Below are 24,838 nucleotides of genomic sequence, written 5' to 3'. Positions count from 1 at the left end.
GAGTGATGCTGTTTCAGCCTCTGGAGTAACTGGACCTGGGTATGTGTCACTACACCTGACTTCTCTTTAGTAAACCCTTGATGTAAGTGTAGATTCATGCAGAGTTGTAAAAACAGCGTTTATTATCCACGCAACATTTGCACAGCTACAGTGGGATACTGAAAGTGGAAGTGGTTCTAACATCTGTTATCCAATTTCATGTGCAATGGGATTTCTTAAAATTCATGTTAAAAATAGCATTATCCTTTTTTTTTTTTTTCTGAGTCAGGGTTTCTCTGTGTATCTTTGTAGCCTGTCCTGGAACTCGCTCTGTAGACCAAGCTGACCTTAAACTCACAGAAACATGCCTGCCTCTGCCTGCTGGGAATAAAGGCATGCGCCACCACCACCTGGCACGTTACTAAATTCTTAAGATTTCTCATTTGATCAGTCAGGAAGCAGGGAAGGGTCCAAGCCACAGGGCAAGAGATGGCCTTTTGTGGAGAAAACGTGAGGTTTTCTACTCTGCAAAATGTAACGCAGGATCAGAGACTTTTACAATGCAGAATGATATGTCTTTATTTCATCAACAGAAATGGCGTCTAGACAAAATTCAGTTAACACTAGCAATTCAACTGAGTGATTTTTTTTTGCACAATAGTGTATTTACAACGAGTAAATGAAGTCTCAATTCATTAATCCATAGCAATGCTTTTCCCCAAAAAGGTAAAAATTCTTAGTTACAGAGAATAAGCATCAACAGCCATCTCAATATCTTTACAAGAAAAACCACAAGAAAAACCACAATCACTTAGGAAAAAATAAGGCCAAGCGTAAGAACTTGTACAATAAAATGATGCGTTGAATTAAGTTACATTAATCGCATAGAATCTGTGTAAAAAGTTATGTAGAAAAACACCTGATGTAACCTGTTACAGTCGTTGACCAGTTATGAGAGGTACGGAGGGTTATACAGGTAGATATGTGTGAAAACTGTCCGTATTGTTTGAGCTGGGGAGGAGGAGAGAGGGGCTGCAGCCCCTTGCATACACTGAGAAGACCCTGTTTTGCATATGGCCTCTGGAGTTCGTAAGGCATATATCAGAGGTGCACTTGCATCAGACTGGTTCTGGAACAAATTCCCACAGGCCCTCTTGCCTTGAATGGCTCACCGTGTCTATTGAGTACCCGAAGCTCCCAAATGCATCTGCAATCTTCCTGATAAATTCATTACAAGTGCCAGGCTCTTGTGTCAGAGTGTGAATGGGCATCCCAGCATTGCCACAGCCAAAATACGTGGTCAGGACCCAAGGGGGGAGGCCAACTCTTTGCCCCCAGAGACATGTTTGGTAGAAGATTTAGCACCCATCTGTAGGAAAACCCATTTTTGTCCAAGTCCCTTCACTTTTTCCTGATATATATATATGTATGTTTGATTATTCCCACGGGAGCGTTTGGCACTGAGTGTGAGTCTACCTGAAACGAGTGGTCTTGATACACTTCCATGAATAGCCATTGTTTCATCTGAGGTCAATAAACTGGAATGAAAATGAAAGCCAAGAGTTTATCCATCGCTTGATAGAGAAATGCATACACCATGCCACGACATCAAACCAAAGCTATAAAAGTTGGCCTCTGCAACCAAGTGGGTATTCTTCACAAAATGGCAGCATCATTTCATATTACAATTAAAATGCACTAATAATTCACTTGTTATAAATATGATCTCCCAGGGTGGAGTGTAGGAAAATACTATACAATTACTTTGCAAGTAATGTTTTTGCACCATCAGTTGAATAATTTACCTTTGATCTGCTACGACAAGTCTCTTCAATGTACAAGTACTATTTGCACACACTACTTATGCACAAATATATCCTATGCTACAGCATCAGTCTTTTGACACTTGGGTCATGAGATGGCTCGGGCAGTATTATATTATACATTTTGAACACAAAATAACTCCATGCACAGACTTCCTTTATGAATACCAACCCTACAAGGCATTTGCGGACTGACTCGCCAGAAATGGAATCTGCAACAAAATCCTCAAGGAAATACGAACTCATGATACAACAAAGAGCTTTATTCTTTCAAAATAATCCCTTACTTTAGTCTGCTCTGTGTGTGTGTGTGTGTGTGTGTGTGTGTGTGTGTGTGTGCGCGTGCGTGCAGGCATGCGGTGGGGGTATTGAGGAGGGAGAGAGAGATCTGAGGAGAAACCTTGATTCTTGCTCTCGTCGAGATTCGAGAGTCCCCCTCCACTGTAGGCAACAGCGGAGCAGTCTGGAGTCAACAATCAATCAACAGCTCCTGGTTTAAGCGGGCCACCAGAAATAGGCAATCAAGGACAGACTGACTCATTTGGGAGGACTCTGTGATTCCATTGGCTGCAGAGCAGCAGGGGCAAGACTGGGCAATTTCTGAAAAGGTTTATACTTTCAAGCCTTTGTAGGCTTCATCTTTTCTTCTTTAGTGGCAAACCATAAGCTATTAAAACACAAGTGTAGGCTTCAGCCAGTCCTCCACGCTGGTCCTGCGTGTACCCTGGAGCTCCTTCCAGGAGAAGGGGCAGTTAGCACACTAGTCACTAGCCATCTTAAACCTTCGTTGGCAAAGTAATGCAAGGATTACATCTAGAATCATAGTGCATGTTAAGAAGCAGCATACCTTGAGAGAGACAGCAAATAAATTACTTGTATGACATAAAAATAACGCTTTTCTACTGCAGCATCACGCCTGACGCCTGAGTCATTGTGAGGGAACCTGGGAGAGAAGTAGCAGGATGGCCTAGTAACTTTGCCAACTTTTAAAAAAGTTTTTTTTTTTTTTATAACTGCTTTGTTCCAGAATCAGGAAGTCATGAAGTTTCGACTTTATTCAAGGCACCCCCAGATAACGCAGAGAAATAAACACACGCGGCTAAGCACACAGCTGCCTACAGCCTGGGCAACCTGACACAAGGAGACAAAGGCTGCTCCAAGGGAGGGCTGCGTCTGGGAAGGATTCTGTCAGTCTTAGCGTCACCTGTGCCAGCCCTGGACCTTCACATTCACCCCTCAGCCTCAGGGAAACCCAACCAGGCTGCCACTGTGACCCTCCTATACAGCCTGTGATTGGAGTGTCCTATATCCTCAAAAAAAAAAAGACCTTCAAACATGCAACTAAATGTCCCCTTAATATGCAAACACTCTCCTCTGTTCTCGTCCCTTCTCTTTTCTATAGAGAGAAGGAGACTGACTGAGGGACCCCAGGGAAGGACAGATTGGGGGTTTCTGAATTCTACTTGAAGAATTTAAGATTCTGGTCCCCAGTGAGCCTTCCCTTTGAATCAACCCAGGTACACTTTTGATAAGCAATGGTTTGGAACAGTAATGGACAGATATGTCCCATGAGCAATTACACACAGTCAGCTGCCATTTCTGGTGGGTACTGATTGAGATCACTTGTTAAAAATACCAACATAATAGAGTAAGTTTTTAGAGTAAGTTTTAAAGACTAGTTCCCATGGCAGAGATTGGGTGGAAGAAGAGGAAAAAAAAATGGTGGAGAGGCTAACAGAAGGAAGAAGAGAGCGGGGTTAGGGCGGAGAGAAATGAGGAGACCCGACCCCCAACCCCCACCCTAGGAACGGCCACCACACAGGGCCGAGCTACTGGTGACACAGAAACTTGGGGGTAAACTGTCTGTGGAATGTGGCACAGGAGCTGGGACAGCACAAGACAGGCCGAGAGGCTGTTCTGCGCTGCTGACGGCCCAAGCAGAAAACAAGCCTTTGTGTTTCTTTAGAAGAGGTCACTTCAAAAGGTAATCAGAGAGTTAAGAGAAAGAAAAAATACTGTCTGCTGACTCCTGCATGGTCATAGGCAGCTGTGGGCATCACGTGATTCACATTAGGTTAAATGCTAGCTTTACCAGCTTTTCACAAAGGCTGACCTCCTGGTGAAGTAGGGAACCGTTGGACTAGACCAAGAAATGCCAACGGTGTGATGAGGATGGCAGTTCCAGCCCAGCTGTATCAAAATCTGTACGCACACGCACACACACGCACACACACACACACACAGACTCAAAACTCAGAGGCAGGTTTTAAAAATGGACCTATTTTAAAAGAAGTCATTTCCCCCTTAAATTCTACTGCACGAACCAACAGCTTCTGGTATTCGTACATAGTTCAACATTTAGCACTACTACTGGTACAGAAAGAAGCTAAAAATACTAGAACATATGTTGCCAGGGTTCTACCTTTGCCTACTAGCCATACACTAACTTCCCCTTTCGCATGCAGCTTTAATATTGTCCAAGAACAATGGCACAGATGAGGAAACAAAGTCAACCAACTGTCTATCCCCCACGACCCTCTACCCTATCCCAACGTCAGTTTTCCGGACAACTTTGCACAGCTGGAGCGGTCTCCAGGCTCCCCGAGCGAGCGAGAGAAGAAAGAGACCACTGGGAGGAGGGAGCTGACGCCTCCTTGGGGCACACATTCCGTAAACATGGCTTGGGCCAGGATACCTTAGTGCCAAGGAAGCTGCTCTCTAGGTTTGCAAGCCAACTAGGTTTTAGCAAGGGAAGCAGACTGTTATCTGGGGAGGAAAAGGTGTGTGTGGAGGGGAGGGTTTTGGGGGTGGGCAGAGGGCTCCTAGGGGTATCTGTTCAATGCCTTGAACGAAGCGGACTTTCAGTGAAGGGACAGGATGTGGGGGGAGACAAAACCCTCATGGTACAGGGAGCATTTGAAGAACAAAAGGAAAAGGGCGCATTAGGCTCTGCCCACGTGGATCTCAGGCTCGATGCTGCCGTGTTCTTTCCTACTCTCACTGAGCTCAGTTAAAACTCAGGGGGCCGAGGCTATGATTCAAATACCCTCAGGTCTGGGCAGGAAAGCTGGGAGGCTGGCTGGTTAGCTGTGCCCCTCAGAGAAGCGGACATTTCTGAGCACACACGCATGTGGAGGCCGGAATGAAATGCCAACATGAACGGGATTCCTCCCTGGGTAAGGAAGCCGGTTTCCCTTGGCTTTCTTGTCACCTCTGCCTGTGGATTCTCCCACGCCACAGGATCCTGTTCCTTTGATATCAGTCCCGTGAGCCATCACATTTTCTCCCCACGTAGGAACTGAACATCCAGTGTCAGCGCTGATTTCTCTGCACTTCAGCTTTTACTTAGGGAAGGTGGGGAGTAAGTGAGCTACAAAAATACTCAAGCAGATTGTTGTCTACACATCCTAGGATGGGTTCATTATTTGGCAAGATTGTTTTTTTTTCCTACATAATTATCACCTGAGAGCTTTTTAAATTAGCTAAAATGTTTTACTTTTTAACTAAAAGCAAAGAATATACAATATACTTGAGTTAGACTGAAGTTACAACTTCATTTAAGAAAATAGGTTTGACTCAAAACTCAGTGCAAGTGGCAAAGTTGGCCATTGCTGTACAGTATCTGTAACAACAAGAGAGAACACAAGGAGAAAAGAACAGACCCACGATGCTCACGCGACACCATTTGGGGGTGTCGGAACCAAACCCACAAAAGTAAAAGGTCTGAGATTAAACCTTGAGAAAAAGCTTCCAACATTGAATTTTGTCTGTAAGTAAGTACAGATTGAAACTGAACCGTGAAGCAAGAAAAATGACCGTGTTGACAGTTATAAAACCAGTTCTGGCATCAGAGACAAAAGAGGAATGTTGGAACCTGTTTTTTTGTAAATGATAAACGAAGTTTCCAGTTTTAGGATGAGAAAATTGAGGCATGCAGGACTTTTGCATATGGATATATATTTCATATATATTATATATAATATGTACAGTATAGCTATAAAACTTTGATGTGTATAGAAGCTGTCTTCAATGAAAAAAATTGAACATTCAGAAGAAATTCCTGAGATAGGGTTTGTGACATGGGCCACTGAGAAAAAAACATCCGTGGTTGGGTCTTAGAGGTGTAGTCTATCCCTGTGAAGTCTGCAATGAATCCACAGACAGACAGTGTCCGCACTGCTGTCTTCCTTGCCGGGGCAAGGGGTAGCACCATTGTGAAGGTAACCGGCACTCCTGCTTACGGAGAGGAGGGAATACTTCGGAACAGTATTGCTAAGACTGCTGTAGTGTGCACCAGATTCGCTCTTGGTCCTTCGAGACACAGATGAACAGCGCCACTGGCTGGCAGAGGAACGCCTGACCGGAGAGGTGTGAGGACTGGAGGCAGGGCTGACTGTACCGGCTAGGCGTAATCTTTCCTGGGCTGTTCGTCTGTTGTACACTTCTCAGTCATTTCCTGGCAGAAGTCCACGGTCACGGACTGGCTCCTGGCTTCTAGAGGAGGTCCTCTTTCCGGGAAGGTCCCGGGGTCAGTGCCTTCCAATCTCCTCCCAGAGGTACAATTCTCAGAGGTGTTGCTGGGCACCCAGGGGAGCCCAGGCGCAGCTGCCCCTGGCTCCAGGCAGCAGGGGACGTTTCCTCCTACTGCACACTGGGAGGGTGCAAGGCTCTGCTCGACCCCCAAAGGAGGGGGGTTAACACTGGCTCCGGGGAGATCCATGGGTACGAGGACAGGGCAGTATCGGTGCAAGGCCTGGATCTGCTCTGGGCTCTGGATGTCTCGGCAGACCTCCTGTGAGAGGCAGGAGAAGTTGTCCAGGAGCTCACCCATGCATGCTTTCAGCTGATTCCTTTCTGACAACAGCTTCTCTTTCTCACACACCTGGGAGGAAGAAACGAGAAGGCCGGATCAAGCCTGCGCGAGAGGACACCAAGTCTCATTTCAGAAGGTTCTCAAACCTTTGTTTTGGCATCCTGTATTGTAACCTAACTTCAGATCGACTAGTCCAGAATCTAGCACGTTAAGGCACATTGTCCAGGGACTGTGGCTTTCACACACTTCTGCCTCACGTCACAGCTGGGCAGTTAGCTGCCTTACCACTTGGGCACTGACACCCAGGTGGTGGCCGAGTCAGTCACCGCCAACAGTAAAGCTGTAGAGAGTCAAGTGACATTCCCCTCTCCTGGAGTTTGGAGTTTGTAGGAACTGACTGGAAAACTCTTGGTTCCAAATCTTAGAGTCGAAAAATCTTCCCCTAATATGTTAGGATTACTATTTTTGTGGGGTAAAAGTCAACTAACTGTTTTATATATATATTTAATTTTCGAGACAGGGTTTCTCTGTAGCTTTTGGTTCCTGTCCTGGAACTAACTCTTCTAGACCAGGCTGGCCTCGAACTCACAGAGATCTGCCTGCCTCTGCCTCCCGAGTGCTGGGATTAAAGGTGTGCACCACCACCGCCCGGCCTGTTTGATATTTTGAAAAAGATAGGGAAAAAAACCAAAACAAAACAAAAGAGGAAAAAAAAAACCAAACCAAACCAAAAACAAGCCAGCAAGCGTCCAGGGGTCAAGAGTGGGAGGGAGAGATGGTGGTGCACAGTGGGTTTTAGGCCCATGAATCTACTCGATACACTATGGCACTGACAGCACCCTGTGCAAACCCATATAGTGCACAATAGTGAGTGTGAACTCTAAAGCAGGGTGTTAGATGAACATGGTATGTGAACGTAGGCTCATCCTTCACAACAAACATTCTGCTCTTGTCGGGAGTGTTTAGAGTCAGGGATATTTGGGAACCCCCGATACTCCATTCAGTTTTGCTAGGAGTCTAAAACTGCTACGAAGAAGAAAGTCTATTTACAGAAAAACAAGCAAGCAAACAAGACAGCTTATCAGCGACTTTGTGTGGTAGACCTGACCAGCAGACTCCCCAGCTTCTAGAGCTCAGCAGACTGGAGACAGCACATCCTCTGTAGGACACTGGAACCATGCGCTGAATCCTGACCAGGGATCATCCCTGGGTACTGGATAGAGGGGCGGGGACAGACATGTGGAGTCTGTGCTCTAATATACTAGCCCAAGGTTCTAAGATGTTTCTCCTATTAAACAAAATTCCACATATGCTCCTGGGTTTCTTACCCTTGTCACCCCCTGAGAGATGAGTTTAGCCCCAAAGAGGAGACAAATTCAAGTTATACTGCCAATATTTGTGTGAGGACGTGTGGAAAGGGTTCATGACACTCACACATTATAGTTATATATATCATTATATATATCATTATATATCTATATCTATATATATCAGAGCCCAAGAAATGGGATGTCCGTAGCCGTGTGGGGAGAGTGGTAGCCAGCCCTCTGCCAGTCTTGCAGGCAAGCTGAGGCAAGCTTGGAGGAGAAGTGAAGGGGGGAGAGAGGAGCAGGTCTCTGACACAGGAACTGTGCATGGCCTGATATGAATACAATCTGGCAGGCAGCGTGGGTATTATGCGCTAGAGAGAGATTTATACGGGGAAAGGACACCTGCTAAAATATTTATAAATTTATCTAGAAAACATGTTTTAAAAATGAAAAATAAACAGATGTACAAGTGCAGCTTGAGAGAAATACATTATGTGCATCTGCAAACTAGGGAGCTGAGCACGTGGGAGACATGGGGGTGGGAGCAGGAACTGAGTACAGGGCCTGTCGGGAACGGTGCCGCGGCAGACCAGGCTGGCCGGCCCTGACCACTCAAGTCATCCCCGCCACTGAGTCATAAGCGAGCGGGTCCAGCAACTTGGCCTCCTCTCCACTGAACCCCGGGGGTCTAAAAATGAGGGCCAGTGCATTCTGGGAAAGGAGTCTGGGGCCCTTCTGTCGCGACCCCTCGGTCTAGGCACTACCGCCTGTGGGCCTGCCCACTCATTTAAAATTTGTTCTGGACACTTCGTGGGAGAAGAAAATAGGGTGGCACATGTGACATGGTTTTGGCTTTCCTCAGAAAAGGAAGAACAGCCTTGGTTAAAGCCAGGGAACCTCGGGGGTACATGCCTACCCTACAAAAGCCTGGGAGGCAGAGGCAGAGGCAGTAGGCCTGTGTTTAAAGCCATAGGAAGATCCTCTTGTAAGAAACCAAAGCCGAAGCCAAAGACCCTACTATGAATCTCTAAGTCACAGGTGTACAGATGTGTGTGGATGGACATGTGGAGCTCTTGTTCAGCACTGAGGCAAGAAGACATGAGGTTTTTTTTTTTTTTCCAACTTGATACAAGCTAGCATAATCTGGGAAGAGGGAGTGTCAATTGAGGAACTGCCTCCATCAGACTGGCCTGTAGGCAAGTCTCTGGGGGGCATTTTATTGATTAATGGTTGACTTAGGAGGGCCCAGTCCACTGTGCATGGCACCACCCCTGGGCTGGTGGTCCTGGGATGTATATGGAGGAAAGCTGAGCAAGCCAGTGAGCACGGCTTGCTCCGTGCCTTCGGCATTGGCTGGTTCGTGCCTCCAGTTCCTGTTCTGACCTCCCTTTCACAACGGACTGTGATTGGGATGAATATGCCATAATACTGTTCCTGTCTCAAGGTGCTTCTGGTGGCGGCGTTAGAAAGCAAAATAAAACACAGAGTGTATTATTTAAGACCTGGAAAATGCTGACGGAGGGAGAGCAGTGTTGTTTTGCTCTTTCAACTGAATGAACCAATAGGGGGGTGTTTTAGATATTTGCCAGGTATATAGCTTAGATCTTTACTGTGTGCTCAGAATCACACAATTACATGGGCCAGAATGCTCGTTATGAAAATCAGGCGTAGGAGTAGAGAATTACTTTAGGAGAGCCCCTGGTCTTTATATGCATACAGTAGACATACTCATTATAACACACAACTGGAGAAAGAAAAGAACCAATTTCATAAGGAACTCAAAGGATACAACACGTGATGACACGCCTGTACATCTACATACATTCCAGATCCAAATCTATTGCTTCTGCTGAGAATAAAGCCAGATGTCCCTGAGGGGTAACCTGTCCCTCCACTTCTCCAGCTCTAATGGAAGTGACTTTGCGTCAGTCCTGGTCACTTCCGGGAGCTGACTACCTGCTCGCCGACTCACCAGCTTTCGTATCTCACACTCTAAATTCTGAATGCAGTCCAGCTTCCTCTTGCGACAGCGCTGGGCAGCAATGCGGTTCTTGCTGCGCCTCCGGATGTCGTGAATGAACTCCAACTGTTCTGAGGTCAGCTTGTGCATCTTAATCATCATCTGAAAGTCGTTCCTGGGAAGATCTGTGATCTGATCTACAGGAAAAGGAAGTTTAACCTGGAACCAAGAACACAGAGTGGGGTTAGAGCAGCTGGAGCTGGTAAAACTTCTTTAAAATATCGTGTGTGTGTGTGTGTGCTTGTGTGCACGTGCGCGTGTGTATGTTGGTATGTGCACACGTGTGCAGGTGCCCACTGAGGCCACGAGGCCACAAGAGGGTGTAAGACAGTTGTGAGATGCCTACTGTGGGTGCTGGGAACCAAACTTGGGTCTTTGCAAGAGCGGTACACATTTTTCAACTGCTGAGCCTTCTGTCCAGCCCCAATGAAACCTCACCTGTTGGCTTGCTTGTTTTTCCATTTTGTTTTTAATTTTATGCGTATGGGTGTTTTGCATGCATGCATCTCTCTGCACCATGTGTACAGTGCCTATGGATGCCGGAAAATGGCGTTGGCTCCCTTGGGATGGGAACTATAGAGGGTTGTGAGACACCACGTGGGGGCTGGGAGTTGAAGCTCAGTCCTCAGGAAGAGCAGTCAGTGCTCTAAACTGCGGAGCCACCTCTCGAGTCCCCAAATCATTTTTTTTAAAGATGACCAAATCATATGGAAACCACTGAAAGCAGGTAGTGATTCATAATCTCTTGTGTCAAGTACAGTGAGATGAAATATTTGTATAATTCAACAATACAAACACACACAAGAAAGACAGGTGTGGTGGTGTATAACTCTAATCCTGACACTGAGGAGGAGGACTGAGTTTGAGCACAGCATAGCTACATAGTAAGATTTAAGGCAGTCTGGAATACAAAGTGAGAATACGTCTCAACACACACACACACACACACACACACACACACACACACACACACACACACACACCCCATAAAAGGAAAATGCAAAAGAAACACACACAAATTATAATGTTATCATTCCTGAGGTTCACACTGGAAACTGTTAATTTTAGGGAGACTACGGCTTATCAACACTCTCTTCTACAAGTTCCACAAGTGAGTTCAACAAAATGACCAATGTAAACTTGTCTTCTAAGGACTGATGCAAAGACTTGAAAGATAGGCGAGTACACCTTGAAGACACGGAACATACACAACAGTCAGCCAGAGTCTTTGTTACATATACAAAACACAAGGAGATAGCCCGCCCGGATAGGAGCTGTCGGAAATGGGCTTTACTGCTCACACAGAATGAGAACTCAAGGAGGTGACGTCACTTCTGTGAACCTCAATTTCCTCATGTGCAAAACAAGGTATGCTTTCTAGGTTTGTGTTACGGTAGGCACTTAGAATATTTATTTAAAGAATGGCCACCACACCTTACATTTCCTCTTACAACATAATGCTGCTATTCCTCCACCAAGATGTACAAGCCGGGCCGGGCGATGGTGGCGCAGGCCGGGTGATGGTGGCGCATGCCTTTAATCCCAGCACTCGGGAGGCAGAGGCAGGTGGATCTCTGTAAGTTCGAGACCAGCCTGGTCTACAGAGCTAGATCCAGGACAGGCTCCAAAGCCACAGAGAAACCCTGTCTCGAAAAACCAAAAAAAAAAAAAAAAAAAAAAAAAGATGTACAAGCCTTCCTTCTGATAGGTGCATCTCAGCGGATGGCATTATGTGTTCTTGAGGCTATGCCTTGAAGGGCACCGAGACTCATACTTAGTCCCACTACACTGGCTGCTCTGTAGGGCAGACCTAGTGCCTCCAGCTCACTACCGTTGTCCTGCCAGTTACTTGAATGGACCAGCTGGGAAACACATTCATTTATTTTGAACTCAAGTTTTCTTCTCTCACTGTATGGTTTCTGGGAGTCAGACTCGGCAGGCACCCTGACATGATGAACCATCTTGCCAGTTCGGAAGTGGATCCTTGAAGTTAGTGAGATACTCAGATGACTGTAGCCCCAGCCAACACCCGCCTTCAAGCTCAACAGACACCTGGCCCTGGAAAGGCTCAGATGGGCCGGCTGAGTTCCTCACACTCAGAAACTGCGAAAGATGCTAAGTGACCCACTGCTTCTGTAAGCCAATAAGATTTGGGGTCGTTTATCATGTGGAAATGCTTAGTTTATCACCAAGATTCCTACTTTCAAGTCCTTGACAAGTTAAGGCAAACACTTTCTAGAGAGAGAATGAACGGGCTGGAGAGATGGCTCAGTAGTTAAGAGCACCAGCTGTTTTTCCAGAGGACCCAGGTTTGATTCTCAGGACCCACTTGAGAGCTCACAACCATCTGTATCTCCAGTTCCAGGGGATCCAATGTCCTTTCCTCCTCTGACCTCTGTGGACACCAGGCACTCGGTATGCAGAAAGACATACACACAGACAAAATAACCATAAAGTAAAAATAAGCAAGAAACCCCAAAACAATAAAGAGAGAATGACATGCCCTTGGAGGTGTCTTCTCTGTGTTGTTAAATTCTGGTATGTATTATTTCTTAAGAACAGCAACTACAGAGGCCTGACATAGTGACACATGTCTATAAACCCAGAAGTAGAGGCATGAAAATTAGATATTCAAGGCTATCCATAGCTACAAACTGAGTTTGAGACCAGCCTGGGCTAAAGCAACGGATTCATGCCTAACGCAGAAGGTGAGACACAAACCCAGGCTCCCCATCTCTAGAGCCTCATCAGGACCACAGGGTTTGGGGCTCAGGTCTGCAACGTCTAAGGGTTTATTTCTGCTCTCGCTGAGGCGGCACTGATGGTTTGGGGACTTCCTCAATCATTTATGTTTCTGCAGCTCCTGGAAAGCTGCAATCTCAGTAATCCCAGGAGGTGGAGGCTGGAGAACCAGGAGCTCAAGGGCATCCTCGGCTACACATGGAGCTAGAGGCCAGCCTGGGCTACTACACCCAGCTCAGGTTCCTTATTTTTTTTTTCAAGACAGGGTTTCTCTGTAGCTTTGGAGCCTGTCCTGGAACTAGCTCTTGTAGACCAGGCTGGCCACAAACTCACAGAGATCCGCCCGCCTCTGCCTCCTGAGTGCTGGGATTAAAAACCCAACGACCTGGTTCAGGCTACTTTTTCTCACATTCAAATTTTGTTTTTGGCTGGGCCAGCAGGTGGCACTCTAAGCCTAAATGTTATGAGTTAGGTTAACACTATCAGTCAGGAAGGCTAATTTAGCATGGTGGGTCACACCTTTAATCTCAGCAGTTGAGAGGCAAGAGGCCGAGGCAGGAGGATCTTTGTGAGTTTGGGAAAACCCAAACCAACACTTACCCCTGCCAAAAAAAAAAAAAAAAAAGAAAAAAAGAAAAAAAAACCCACCAAAAAAATCAAAACCCCCAAACCACAACAAAACAAAACAACAACAACAAAAAATGACAGCAGTCACATTAAATGAAGTAAAAATAAAATAAAATAAAACAAAACAGGTGAATTTAATTCCAAGAACATGTTATTTATCCCAATACATAAAATATTTATAACATGCAATTTATATAAGTTGTTAATGAAAAAATATATTGATAAAAATTTTAAATCCAAAGCACATTTATTTGTTCTAGTAAATCACAATTCGGATGAGCCCTCATAAAAGGTATGTGGGGGGGGCAGCCATTAATCTCATACAGCTCTCAGGAGAAACGGTCCCTAGAAAAAGCCTGTGGGCCTGGGTTTCATTGCTCAAAATATTCTAGTGAAGAAAGCAGCCTTATTTGTTAGTCTTCAGACGGTGGAGTGTTGAGTCTGTGTTCTCTAAGAGGCCAAGGACGTGGCTCTTCTAGCTTAAGCTCGGGAATACAGTTGTGTCACACAGACACGAGGCCCAGCAGTCCTGGCCTTTGTGCCCAGTTGCCCACCATGCACAAAGGTAAGCCAAGCCCATTAAAGAATCATTTGCCTTTCCCATGCTCGGGGGAACATGCTTCGTCGGGTTACTTCCTAGCTGAGAGCTTATTCCATGTGGCATTTGTGGAAAGCTCCCAGAGGATGCTCTGGTTTGAACCCCACATGGTGAATGTGAGTCCCATGACATCTGCAAAACTTCAGCCCAAGAACAGGAAACTACAGCGGAATAATTATACCACTGTGGGCCCAGCCCTGCTCTGAGTGCTAAACACAAGCAGCCAGGACAAACAGTTCCTTGCTTTGTGGGGCTGTGTTTCTACAAGGCTTATACTGATAGGGAAGACTGCTAATTTCCCTTCTGATAACTGTAAACAGATAGTCAGATCCTAGATGGTTCCTCAGCAGCACAGACGTCAATATTAGAGGCACTGAATTTGGGCATTACAAAGGCTGTGTACACTCTTAGGGCTCATGGGACTCCTACGTCTGCTGACAGTGGAGCCACCCTGCTTCAGTTCCAGATCGTATTGACTTATTTTCTGAAAGAAAACACGCCAACAGTGCAAATCACGAGGAGAGTCAAAAGGGCTTCCACACCAAACGCTATTGTATTTAAAATGATCTAGACAGCAAACACAACACAGGTAGACAGACGGAGGGTTGGCAGGAGAAAGGGAAAATCAACAAAGGCAGTGTCAAAGTCCTGGAAGCAAATGCAAACCCCACAGAAAATTTCATCAGGGCTTTTGCAATCATGCTGCTCTTTAAAGTGGGTCAGGGGGCGAAGAAAGGAGTCAACCGCGGGCTTTCTTTCCTACCAGGGGAGAGGGAACCTCATTCTTGTGGTGGGTTTGTGTTTTTAGTTTTGCTAGCCATACCGAAAGGAAGAACTTACAGTGACTACAGGTGGGAGCACCTGCTGTGCTCCCCAAGGGGCAGAGAGGCTTCATCACGTCCCTTCTGTGTTTCTAAGTCAATGGGCACTCCTGGAGACCAGCAGCAGCCCCAGGCCTTTGACTAGGAAAGTTCTCCTCATAGGCTTTTGTGGACGCACATGTTCCCCGCCCAGGGCTGGAAGCCGGGTAAGGTGGCAGGGCCTTGCAAATTTGAAAAGCACAGAGAAGGCCAAGGCGGTCTTCTCTTTCTTCCAGAAGCTGAATACAACAGCCCACACAAAAAGCTCGTAGGGCTTGCTGTTTGAGTCACTGCTCCTGCACAACACATCCTTCCACAATGCACTTCTCATCAGAGGTGTTTACTCTCTGGGTCCCCAGAGACAGCGCAGAACAGACAATAGGACACGAAGAAACATTCTGCGGGCTCTCACCGCCGCCTGTCTGAACGGCCTGCAGTTACATTCAGCTGACTGTGGGTTGGGAGGCTGCGCAGCAGACGTGCCTGCGGGTTTGTAGGTGATGCCTCTCTTTAGTTGTCAGTTCTCAGTTAAGGCTCAGAGACTCAGGAATAGCCACTGAGTCAGCAGACCAACGGCCAGAGAGGGCACTGCAGGCCATGGCTGTGGTTTGCACAATATGCTCCTGTTGGTTGTACCCAATCTTGTACCAAAGTGCTGACTCTTCTCAAACCTCTGGAACTCACAGGGAGTGCAGGATTAGAGGTCATTTTCCAGTATGGGACCTATACTGCCCAGCAAAGAATTCCCAAGGGAGGTTAGACTTTGATTCCTGCAGCGCAACCAGGGACCTCTGCTCTAGAGATAACAAAGGGCAGAGGACCTGCTGAAGGATGCATGAAACCTAAACCTGCCCTCTCAGCACATCTGCATGGCCAGAAAGAAAGCCTGGACCAGGGAGGTTGGACAAGCTTCAGGCAGACCTGGGAGGCAGTGTTTCCTTTTCATCAGTCAGAAAACTACTTGCTAACAACCGCCCACATCCTGGAGCTTAAGCTACCTTCCCCATCTCCATTAAAAATATAATCAAAACCACCACTTCCTATGCAGAATTCATATATGAGACAAAAGAAGAAAAGTTCCCACTCCGAAACAATGCCTATCTTGCCTTGATGGATTTCTCCGCAATGTTTGCTCTGCAGTTTTCACGGAATTGGGAAAGCGACACTCGCTATCTTGCCTCACCAAGTCTGTGAACACACATTTTACTGCCTGCTGCTTCCAGTTTGCTGGCTGAAGGATATTGGAGCAGGAGAGTGGAGAAATAGAAGAACGGCCTGTGAAGCTTTCCTGCTTCCCTTCTTGGGTCTTACCAGATATGAGCTGAAGCCATAGGCACACAGTGCCAGACTGAGCGGGCACCTTGGAGACCATGACAATATACGGGGCTCACCAAGACCAAGAGATAGAGGCACCTGCATCACCTCCCTTCTACTGGGTATCCCAGACACCAGGGGTTCACTCTGAAGACTACAAAGACTACTAGCTACGTGGTCCCGGGTAACTCATTCTCTCTGTCCTGAACCTTTTGAGGTTCTGTGAGTCAGAGATAATACTTGTCTCATTGGAACGGCTGTGAAGAATAAAATGAGATAACATACAGAGAAAGGAATTGCTCTGTGAGTGAGCTAAGACCCATCTTTCCTTGTTATATGGTGTCCAGACATATAACATTAGGAATCCCAAACACTGAGAATGTTCTAGACAACATAAACATTCCATTTTGATTATGAACACAGCTGACTTCTATGCTGCCATTCAAAGTCTTCTTTTTATTAAGCAGATCAATTACAGACACTTGCAGGAACAAATCACAGGGATGACTATAAAAATCGTACACAGAAAGCTATCAAGTTAACTGGGAAGAAGGGGTTCATGGGGGCAGGAAGGGATGAGAGAGAATAACTGGGATTAAAAATGACCCAAATAAGCTGGGAATGGTGGGATAAACCTTTAAACTTGGGAGGCAGAGGCAGGTCTCTGTGAGTTAGAGGCAGCCTGGTCTATAGACTGAGTTCTAGGACAGTTGGAGCTACATAGAGAGACTCTGTCTCAAAAAGAAAAAGGAAGGAAGGAACAAAGAAAAAGACAAGTATATTATATATGTGTGTGAAATTGTCAAAGAAGAATAGAATAATGGTTTAAAAATTATCAAAGAAAGAAAAAAATGAAAATAAACAGACTATCCAACTCAGTAATTTCACGAGAAGAATTAGACATGGCTATTCTGTACTATTTCAATGGTGGCTCCCCTCCCTCACACACATCCCTCCCTTTTCATTTTTTGTTTAATACAGGGCCTCGTAGTTCAGGCTGGCCTCGAACTTGTGACCCTCCTGCCTCCACCTCCTAAATGCTGGGATTACAAGGCACATGCCACTATGCCCAGCTACTATCATATGCTTTTATTCCGCTCCAAATGAAGTATGTCAATAAAGAAAGTCCAGCTAACCAGGGCCTTTGGATATGGAAATAAACCATCTTCCCAGTGTTTCTTTCCTGAAACCATAGTCACTTAGAAAGGCTTTGGAAACTTACTAGGGCACCGACACTTGGAAGAGGACTGTGTCTTTTGTACAGCTTTCAAAATCTAAAACAGACCGGTAATCATAGGGAGATGCCATGTCCTATCCATTAGACGGACAAACAGAGAAGAATAAGTATTGGCAGAGAGGGGACAAACTGGATCCCTCCTAGACTGATTGGAGGGGATGCAAAAAAAAAAAAAAAGTATAGTTGCCATGGAAATGGCTGTGTAGTTCCTCAAAAGGCCACAGATAGAGACATCACATGATCCAACAATTCCACTTAGAGACAGGTAACAAAGGGACTAGAAGCCTGTCTACAAAAACCTGGCATGCAAATGCTTATAACACCATTCTAAAAAAATACCCAGGAAGCGGAACCAGCCAAAACTCCCTCAAGCAATGATGGCTCCATAAAATGCGGTATGGCCTAACCAAATATATCAGCAATTAGAAGGATGGAGCTCTGATATACCAAAACACACCAGATGGGTCTATCTACAGAAGAGATAAGCTTTGAAAATGCTATCCTAAGTGAAGAAAGCCAAATACCATTTACACAGGACGGGGGTGGACGGGTGGTCACCTGGGGTGGAGGGAAAGCAGCCATGAGGAAGACCTGCTACTGGGGAACAGTATTATTCCTGGGGCGAAGAAACTATGCTAGGACACAAACTTGGAGATGGTTGCAGAACACTGCGAAAATAGTCAAAACACTGAGCTTTTCATTCTCATAGGGTGAATTTTACGGTATGGAAATTGTCTTTTATTTAAAAATTTATGATTTATGTGTGTAGGTGTTTTGCCTACATGTATGTCGGGTCAGTGCACCATGAATATGCAGTACCTGCAGAGGCCAGAGCTACAGAAGAAGGCTGTGAGCCGCCATGTGAGTGGGCTCTGGGAATCGAACCTGGGCCCTCCAAAAGAGCAGACAGTACTTGTAACTGCTGAGTCAACTCTCCAACCCAGTAACTGTAGCTTTTTCAAAGCTAGGGAAGGGAGAACAGAATGGGAAAAGTCTGTTTTATGCCCCTGGAGAGTTATTTAGCACGGTCATAGATTTTACAGAAAGCAAGGCATGTTAATGTTTTTCTTCTGGTCCAGCATTTTGGCTCAGAAGATGGAGAGGCGCTGCAGGGCTATCTACGCAGGTGGCCGGTTGAGAGAGGAGCCCCAGGTTTTATCTCAGACTCCGTTGTGTCTTGTGGTTTACTTGGAAGAAAACACTCAAACCCTATCTGGGTAGAATCCAAGATAGATACTATTGTATCTTATGGATCAGTTCAAGAAAACAAGTTAAAACTCATGGGAACTCGGTGTATTTGGGGGCAGAACTTCTACCTATGCCAAGTCACTCCTGAAGCAAGTCACTAACTCCCAGGGGGGCCTTCATGCCGAGGCCTGGGTGGTTCTGGGAAGTAACTCCCACCACTGGGGAAAAACCTCAGCTTTGCTAACCTCCTCCTGCCCAACACAAGCTACCGAGAGAGTTGGCGTGTGACTCATGAAACTGCAGGGAGTTTTGGCAAATGTGTCCTTCACTGCTTATGAATGCTTTACAGGTTTGTTTTGAAAAGTGAAAATAAAAATTAAATGCAAGGGCATTTTAAGGGGAGACTCGCCCTGTCTGTGGCTGCTTCATGGGTTGAATGATTCCTCTCCCTGTGTCACGGTTTTCAGTTCTAAGGTGGAGATTGACCTAGTCCAACAGAGAAGAAAATGTGTCTATGGACGGCATTGGCTATCTGTTTTGTTATTTGTTTTTTTTTTTTTCCTCCAAGACAGAGTTTCACTGTGTAATTCTGGCTATCTTGGAACTCACGTTGTACACAAGGCTAGCCTTGAACTCATAGAGATCCACCAGCCTCTGCTTCCAGAATGCTGGGATTAAAGACATGTGCCACCACCACCCAGCTGGCATATCTTGGGTATCTGAAACTGATAGTTCCTAAGAAACATGACTTCCTGGGCTAAGTGTAGGGTCTTCAAAAGACCTCAAAGGCTCAGAAGCATTTGTCCTGACTCTGCCAGTTGTTGGGAAGATCAGCTGTGGGATGGAGCTGACCCTGTGATTAGCTTTCTGCATGAGGCAAACTTAAAACAGTTCCAGGGACAAAAAGCAAACCTCACAAAAGCTGTCAGAGGAAAGAAGGCACGAGGTGAGAACACAACCTGCTCTTGGCTTTTGGAAGTCTCACTCTTCTGTTAGGGACAGGGCTGCATGTCACGGGCATCGACGGTAACCCCATCCCAAACTCCAGGGGAGAAGATTCGGACAGGAAGGCCACCCATTCACAGTGCCTTTATAATTTCTATTGTTTAAATTAAATCCTTTTCAGGTGGTTTTCTGTCTTTTTCTATTTCTGCCAGACACTAACAGGAAAGCCGGGACCAGGCAGGCTAGCAAAGAAGAGGAAGTGAAGCCAGGGTGTGTCTGCAGCTAGCTCTGGGCAGCTTTGGAGTCCATCTTCAAAACATGCCTGAAGTTAGAGCTCCCGGCAGGAGCTTTCTGCCCGGCAGTCCTGTGGATGCTGAGTCAACCCCACGGGACTCTGCGGCTACCTCACCTCGCCTCTCATGCATTCCTGCTGTCTGGCAGAGCTAACCTTTGCTGAGCAAGAAACGCTGAAAAGCAGGCAAGTACGGAGCGCACTGGCCTCTTGGGCAGCTCCCTCCCTTCCTGTCCTTCCTCTCTCTTTCCTCCCTTCTCTCGTTTTTTTTTTTCAGGGACTGAATCCACGACCAGGCCAAGGCAGAGAAGCACCCTGCCATGGGGCCACAGCCCCAACCCATATTTCTTCTTTCTGTGTTTTTCAGACACGGGGCAAAACCTGTCACTGGGTTTGATCACTTCTACTCCCGAGACAGGTGTGAGCCACAGCGGCAGTCTCTGGGTGGGTCTCTGTCAATCAGCAAGGCAGTGCAGTAGATACCAGGTCACGACCTAGACATGCTTAGATCTGTCTTGGCAACATTCAAATTACTAGGGAACTAGGGACCTCTGGGACCCCCGCTCTTCTTTCTCGTAGTTATGTGAGCCTTGCTTATGATGTAGCCAGTACTGTCCCCACTCCTGTTCCCAGAGACAGTGACCCACAGATGAAGTCTTTATATGTGTTTTAGCGACAAAGCACAATGCTTTCAGGCTGGACAGAAACACTATCCACTGAATGAATGTCTTCTTATCACTGGTGGGAGCTTGGGAAGCGAGCCCTGACACAGCTGTGTGTGTTGGCGAGGGTACTTCTGCAGGGATCCCATGTCTAGGATGGATGATAAACATTCTGTCGTCGGCGCTGTGATAGAGACAGAGCCACCCTGTGTCTTGTTGACAAGACATACTTACAAGGTGCAGGAAAAGCACCTGTTTGGCAGGCTCGATTCGGCTCCAGTTCATCACTTTGAAGGAGCTTATGCATTGCCCTTCAAAATGAAGGGCTGAAGAGCAAACATGAGGGCATCCTTCCGAAGCCGGTAGAAGATAGGGGAGGAGAAAGGGAGGAAAGCACCCCCCTCAACACACTTCCATCCACTGCATTCAGTTTGCCTCTGCTCACTGAGCACTGGAATCCGGGTTAGACACAGAGGGCTTTCTAAGATTGAAGGGAGTAATTTGGAATCACCTTGCAGCATTCTGCTTCCAAGGAAGGAAGGGACAGTCCACTTCCTGCTACCAGACCATTGACTGTCACCTTTAAACTTGACATGTGTGCTGGTGGGTCTTATGTCAGCTTGACATACAAATTAGTTATCTGGAAGGAGGGAATCTTAATTGAGAAAATAGCTTCGTAAGATCTGGGTGTAAGGCATTTTCTTAATTAGTTACTGATGAGGGAGGACCCAGCCCATTGTGGGTAGGGTCATCCCTGGGATGGTGGTCCTTGGTTCTATAAGAAAGCAGACAGAGAGAGCCTTGGGGAGGAGTGAGCCAGGAAGCAGCAACCCTCCGTGGCCTCTGCATCAGCTCCTGCCTCCAGGATCCTGCCCTGTCCTGACCTCCTTTGATGATGAACAGCAATATGGAAGTGTAAGCCAAATAAACCCTTTCCTCCCCAACTTGTGTTTTGGTCATGGTGTTTCATCACAGCAACGGTAACCCTAACTAAGACAACACATACGAACAGTCTGAGAATGATGCTTGAGAGGAACAATTCAGGTCAAGGACTGAGACAGCAGGTCATACGTTTGAACTCAGGTGGATTCCCTACCTCCTGGCCCCTGTCCTGCACAGGACACGACTCACTGTCTGCTTCTGAGAATGATCCAGATTCGTCACTGGAATTGGTTCCGTAAGACTGCTCACATTTAATTTGGGGTCGGACTTGGTTGTACATCCCATCTCCCATCAGGCCCGGTTCCTGGTGTTCTGTGGCAAGGAATCTGGCTCCCTGGGAACAGGGTGAGGAGGAGAACTCACAGAGAGGGAGGCTGCAGGGGGAGCCCCCGCTCCCATCCTCTGCATAGGAATAGGAGGAGCAGGAGCTGGAGGTCCTGGTTCTGGTCTCTAGTGGAGGAGAGCGAGGACAGACTTTGATTGGCACCGGGCAGCTGGTGTTGGGCCGTATCCTGCCTGGCAAGTGGTCAGCCATCAGTCCGCTGTGGGAGTAGGCCTGTGAGCTGGGGAGGGACTGGCCAGTCCCTACCCATAGATTTTTTGGCACCGGCTCGGAGAGGTCTTTGTCCAAATTGCTCACCCCAGAATACGAATGCACTGGAGTGCTCACTTGGTCACACGTGCTCGAGGAGAAGATGACACTCCTCCGGTCCAGCTCTCCCTCCTGTTTGCAGAGAGCCTCCGGTCCAGGCCCCCTGAGCGGCGACCCCATCGTGAAGTTGGACACATCCTTCTGGCCCACGTGGGGCTGTCCGTAATTCCCTGTGAAAGGGGTGTAGTCAGTTTTAAGGTCACCCTGAGAGATCCCCTTGTTAAAAGGGCACGCCGAACTCCTGACAAAGTGTTGCTGAGATGTACCGGGCAGGCCAGACGACTCCACACCTTTTGCTATACTGAACAGAGACCGTAGACAGGAAGGTGAGGACACATTCCTGGATCTGTCCAGGCAGGTGGCTCCTATAGGGGTACTGGGGGTAGGGGTAGGGCTGGGCTGTTTCCGGTCCATCTCAACATCCCCTGGTCTGTCTTTGATGTCATTTTCATCTCCAGACAGGCAGAGTGTGACGCTCTCCTCCTCGGTCTCTTCACTGGGTGGCTCACTCTTAATCTGTCCCCTGGAGAGCCCTGGTTTGAGGCTATTGCCTGGGCTGTCTTCATTGAACGTGTTTGCAAACCCTGAGGTACTGTGTGAGGACGCACTGTAGACATTCTTGGTACATGCAAGCTGGTACTTCTTGTATCTAGGGTACTGTGTCAACGCATCCTTTTCTAAGTTTTCCTTGGTGTCTGTGGGTACCTCAGACTCAGGTAGCAAGGCTTCCTTCTCGGCTACGGGAATGGCAGCAGCCTCAAAGCCGATGGGGTCGGTGGGGCAAGCCATCTTCGCTGTCTCTGAGTCCATCGTCTCTTCCTCCTCCTCCTCTTCTCCTGCAGAGTTCCCATGGTCCTCTTGGGGGCGCTGGCACGCGCTGTCCTTCCGGCACACAAACAGGCCATCCTCGCTGTTCAGGAGCTGTGTCTGCAGGAAGCTGAAGCAGGAGTCCTCCAGATTGTGCATGCGCAGGAACTCGGCACAGCGGATGACCTCACGGATGTTCTCTCTGCTGAGTAACAGCTTGGCAGTGTAGGCAAACTGGAGCAGTGGCCCAAAGCCCCTGGCCGTGACCTGCAAAACAAACAGGGAAATTGCCAACGTTACCATCAGCACTGCTATTGTCCTGGATTTCTCAACCAAAGCAAGATAACCAGACAGTGCTAATGCCCTGGAATAAAAACCGCAAAGGAGCAGTTAATCTCGTCCTGGGTCAGCAATGCTTCCGCGTCCAATAATTAGTGCCTGTCTCGTGCCTGCCACCTCCGTACTTGACGGCACGAGCAGAACAGAACCACCAGGGTCAAGGGGTGAAGCAAGATGACAAAGGGCTCACTGTTTACACTGATGAAATGTCCTGGCGAAAACGCACAGAACAATGGGAAGCCTATTCATTTCTGTCCCCGTCGGTCCTGTCGAGAGCCAGTGTACACAAGAGGGGGTGCTGTGACTCTTCTTGAAGCCAAGGAAAGCATTAACATCTTCTTGTCAACCACAAAAATGGCAGGGTGGCCCTGTCAAAAATGCACTCTATGGAGTTTTAAAAACAGTTTCTCATTAAAACGTTAAAAGAAACATGGAAAACCTCTCCTCTCCATGGTTCCTACTTGGGATAGTTCTCCTCCTGCTGCTGCTTCTTCTTTTTTTTTCCCCAAGACAGGGTCTCACTATGTACATCTGGGTGTCCTGGAACTCACCAATGTAGACCAGAGAGTCCTCAAATTCACAGAGATCTGCCTGCCTCTAATCTCCCAAGTGCTGAGATTAAAGATGTTCACCACTATGCCCAGCCCTACTTGGGATTTTTCCTCCCTTCCTTTCTTCCTTCCTTCCTTCCTTCCTTCCTTCCTTCCTTCCTTCCTTCCTTCCTTCCTTCCTTCCTTCCTTTTCTTTTTGATTCATTTATTTATTATATATATATAGTGTTCTGTCTGTATATCTACCTGAATGCCAGAAGAAGGCACCAGATCTCATTATAATGGCTGTGAGCTACCACGTGGCTGCCGGGAATTGAACTCAGGACCTCTGGAAGAATAGCCAGTGCTCTTAATCTCTGAGCCGTCTCTCCAGCTCCCCTACTTGGGATTTTTCCATCATCATGTCATACCTGATCTTACAAAAAAACCAAAGATGATGACAATTGTCAAGAAGAAATTAACTCCTGGTTCAGAAAGAGTTAGGGTATACAGATCTACACAATCTGGCTGTCATTTCAATGGTTGTAGCCTCCAAGTAGCAAAGGACATGTGCTATCCCTTCCCTAATTATTATTATTAGTTTTACTATGAAGCTGTCTAAAATCTCCCGTGGCTATGCCTAATGATGCATTTGCTGCTTCTCCAGTGTATTTTACAGACACATGTATGTACAGGCACACACACAATGATTTAGACAATTAAAAATATGTTGCTTGTGGTTAACTGCTTTTTTTTTTAAAGATAGAAACATCTAAATGCAGGGGTCTGGGGTAGGCTTCCTTACCCTGCATATACTATTTGGTATCCTGTAGATCCTTACTGACCCTGCCACTGATCCAGGGGAAAGGCAGACAGAGCTACAGAGCACGTGAACACATTAAACAGAGCGGCCGCCATGGGTGCTTGCTGAAGCTACAGTGGCCACAGGTTTCCAGGGGTGGGCAGGGGAAACGACGACACTGAGGGAGATGGAGTGGTAAGATTGGGTGACTTCTGTAATCTCTGACTTCTTGAAGCATGCAGAGTCCAAACTCATGGAAAGACCTACCTCTACCGCAGAAGACTCAATGCATTTTGTCCTCTCTACTCTTGTAGCCAGAGAGAGGAAATGTAAAGCCAGGACCCATTCTTCAGGGT

General features: G+C 46.9%; 1 protein-coding gene across 1 annotated transcript in view; it reads right to left on the bottom strand.

Annotated features, from left to right (window-relative positions):
* Positions 1 to 642: 642 nt before the first annotated feature.
* Positions 643 to 24,838, bottom strand: part of Bach2 (BTB domain and CNC homolog 2) — a 339,104-nt gene continuing 314,908 nt past the window's right edge. Inside the window, exons 5-7 of the mRNA XM_005361940.3 lie at positions 21,507 to 23,078; positions 9,898 to 10,104; positions 643 to 6,684 (exon numbers count right to left, since the gene is read on the bottom strand). Coding sequence (XP_005361997.1) covers positions 6,205 to 6,684; positions 9,898 to 10,104; positions 21,507 to 23,078 — 2,259 coding nt within the window. The 3' untranslated portion in view covers positions 643 to 6,204. The remainder of the gene's footprint in view (positions 6,685 to 9,897; positions 10,105 to 21,506; positions 23,079 to 24,838) is intronic.

Source organism: Microtus ochrogaster, linkage group LG5, assembly GCF_000317375.1.
Source record: "Microtus ochrogaster isolate Prairie Vole_2 linkage group LG5, MicOch1.0, whole genome shotgun sequence".
Classification (NCBI taxonomy): Eukaryota; Metazoa; Chordata; class Mammalia; order Rodentia; family Cricetidae; genus Microtus; species Microtus ochrogaster.
This window is presented reverse-complemented; position numbering and strand designations above follow the sequence as displayed.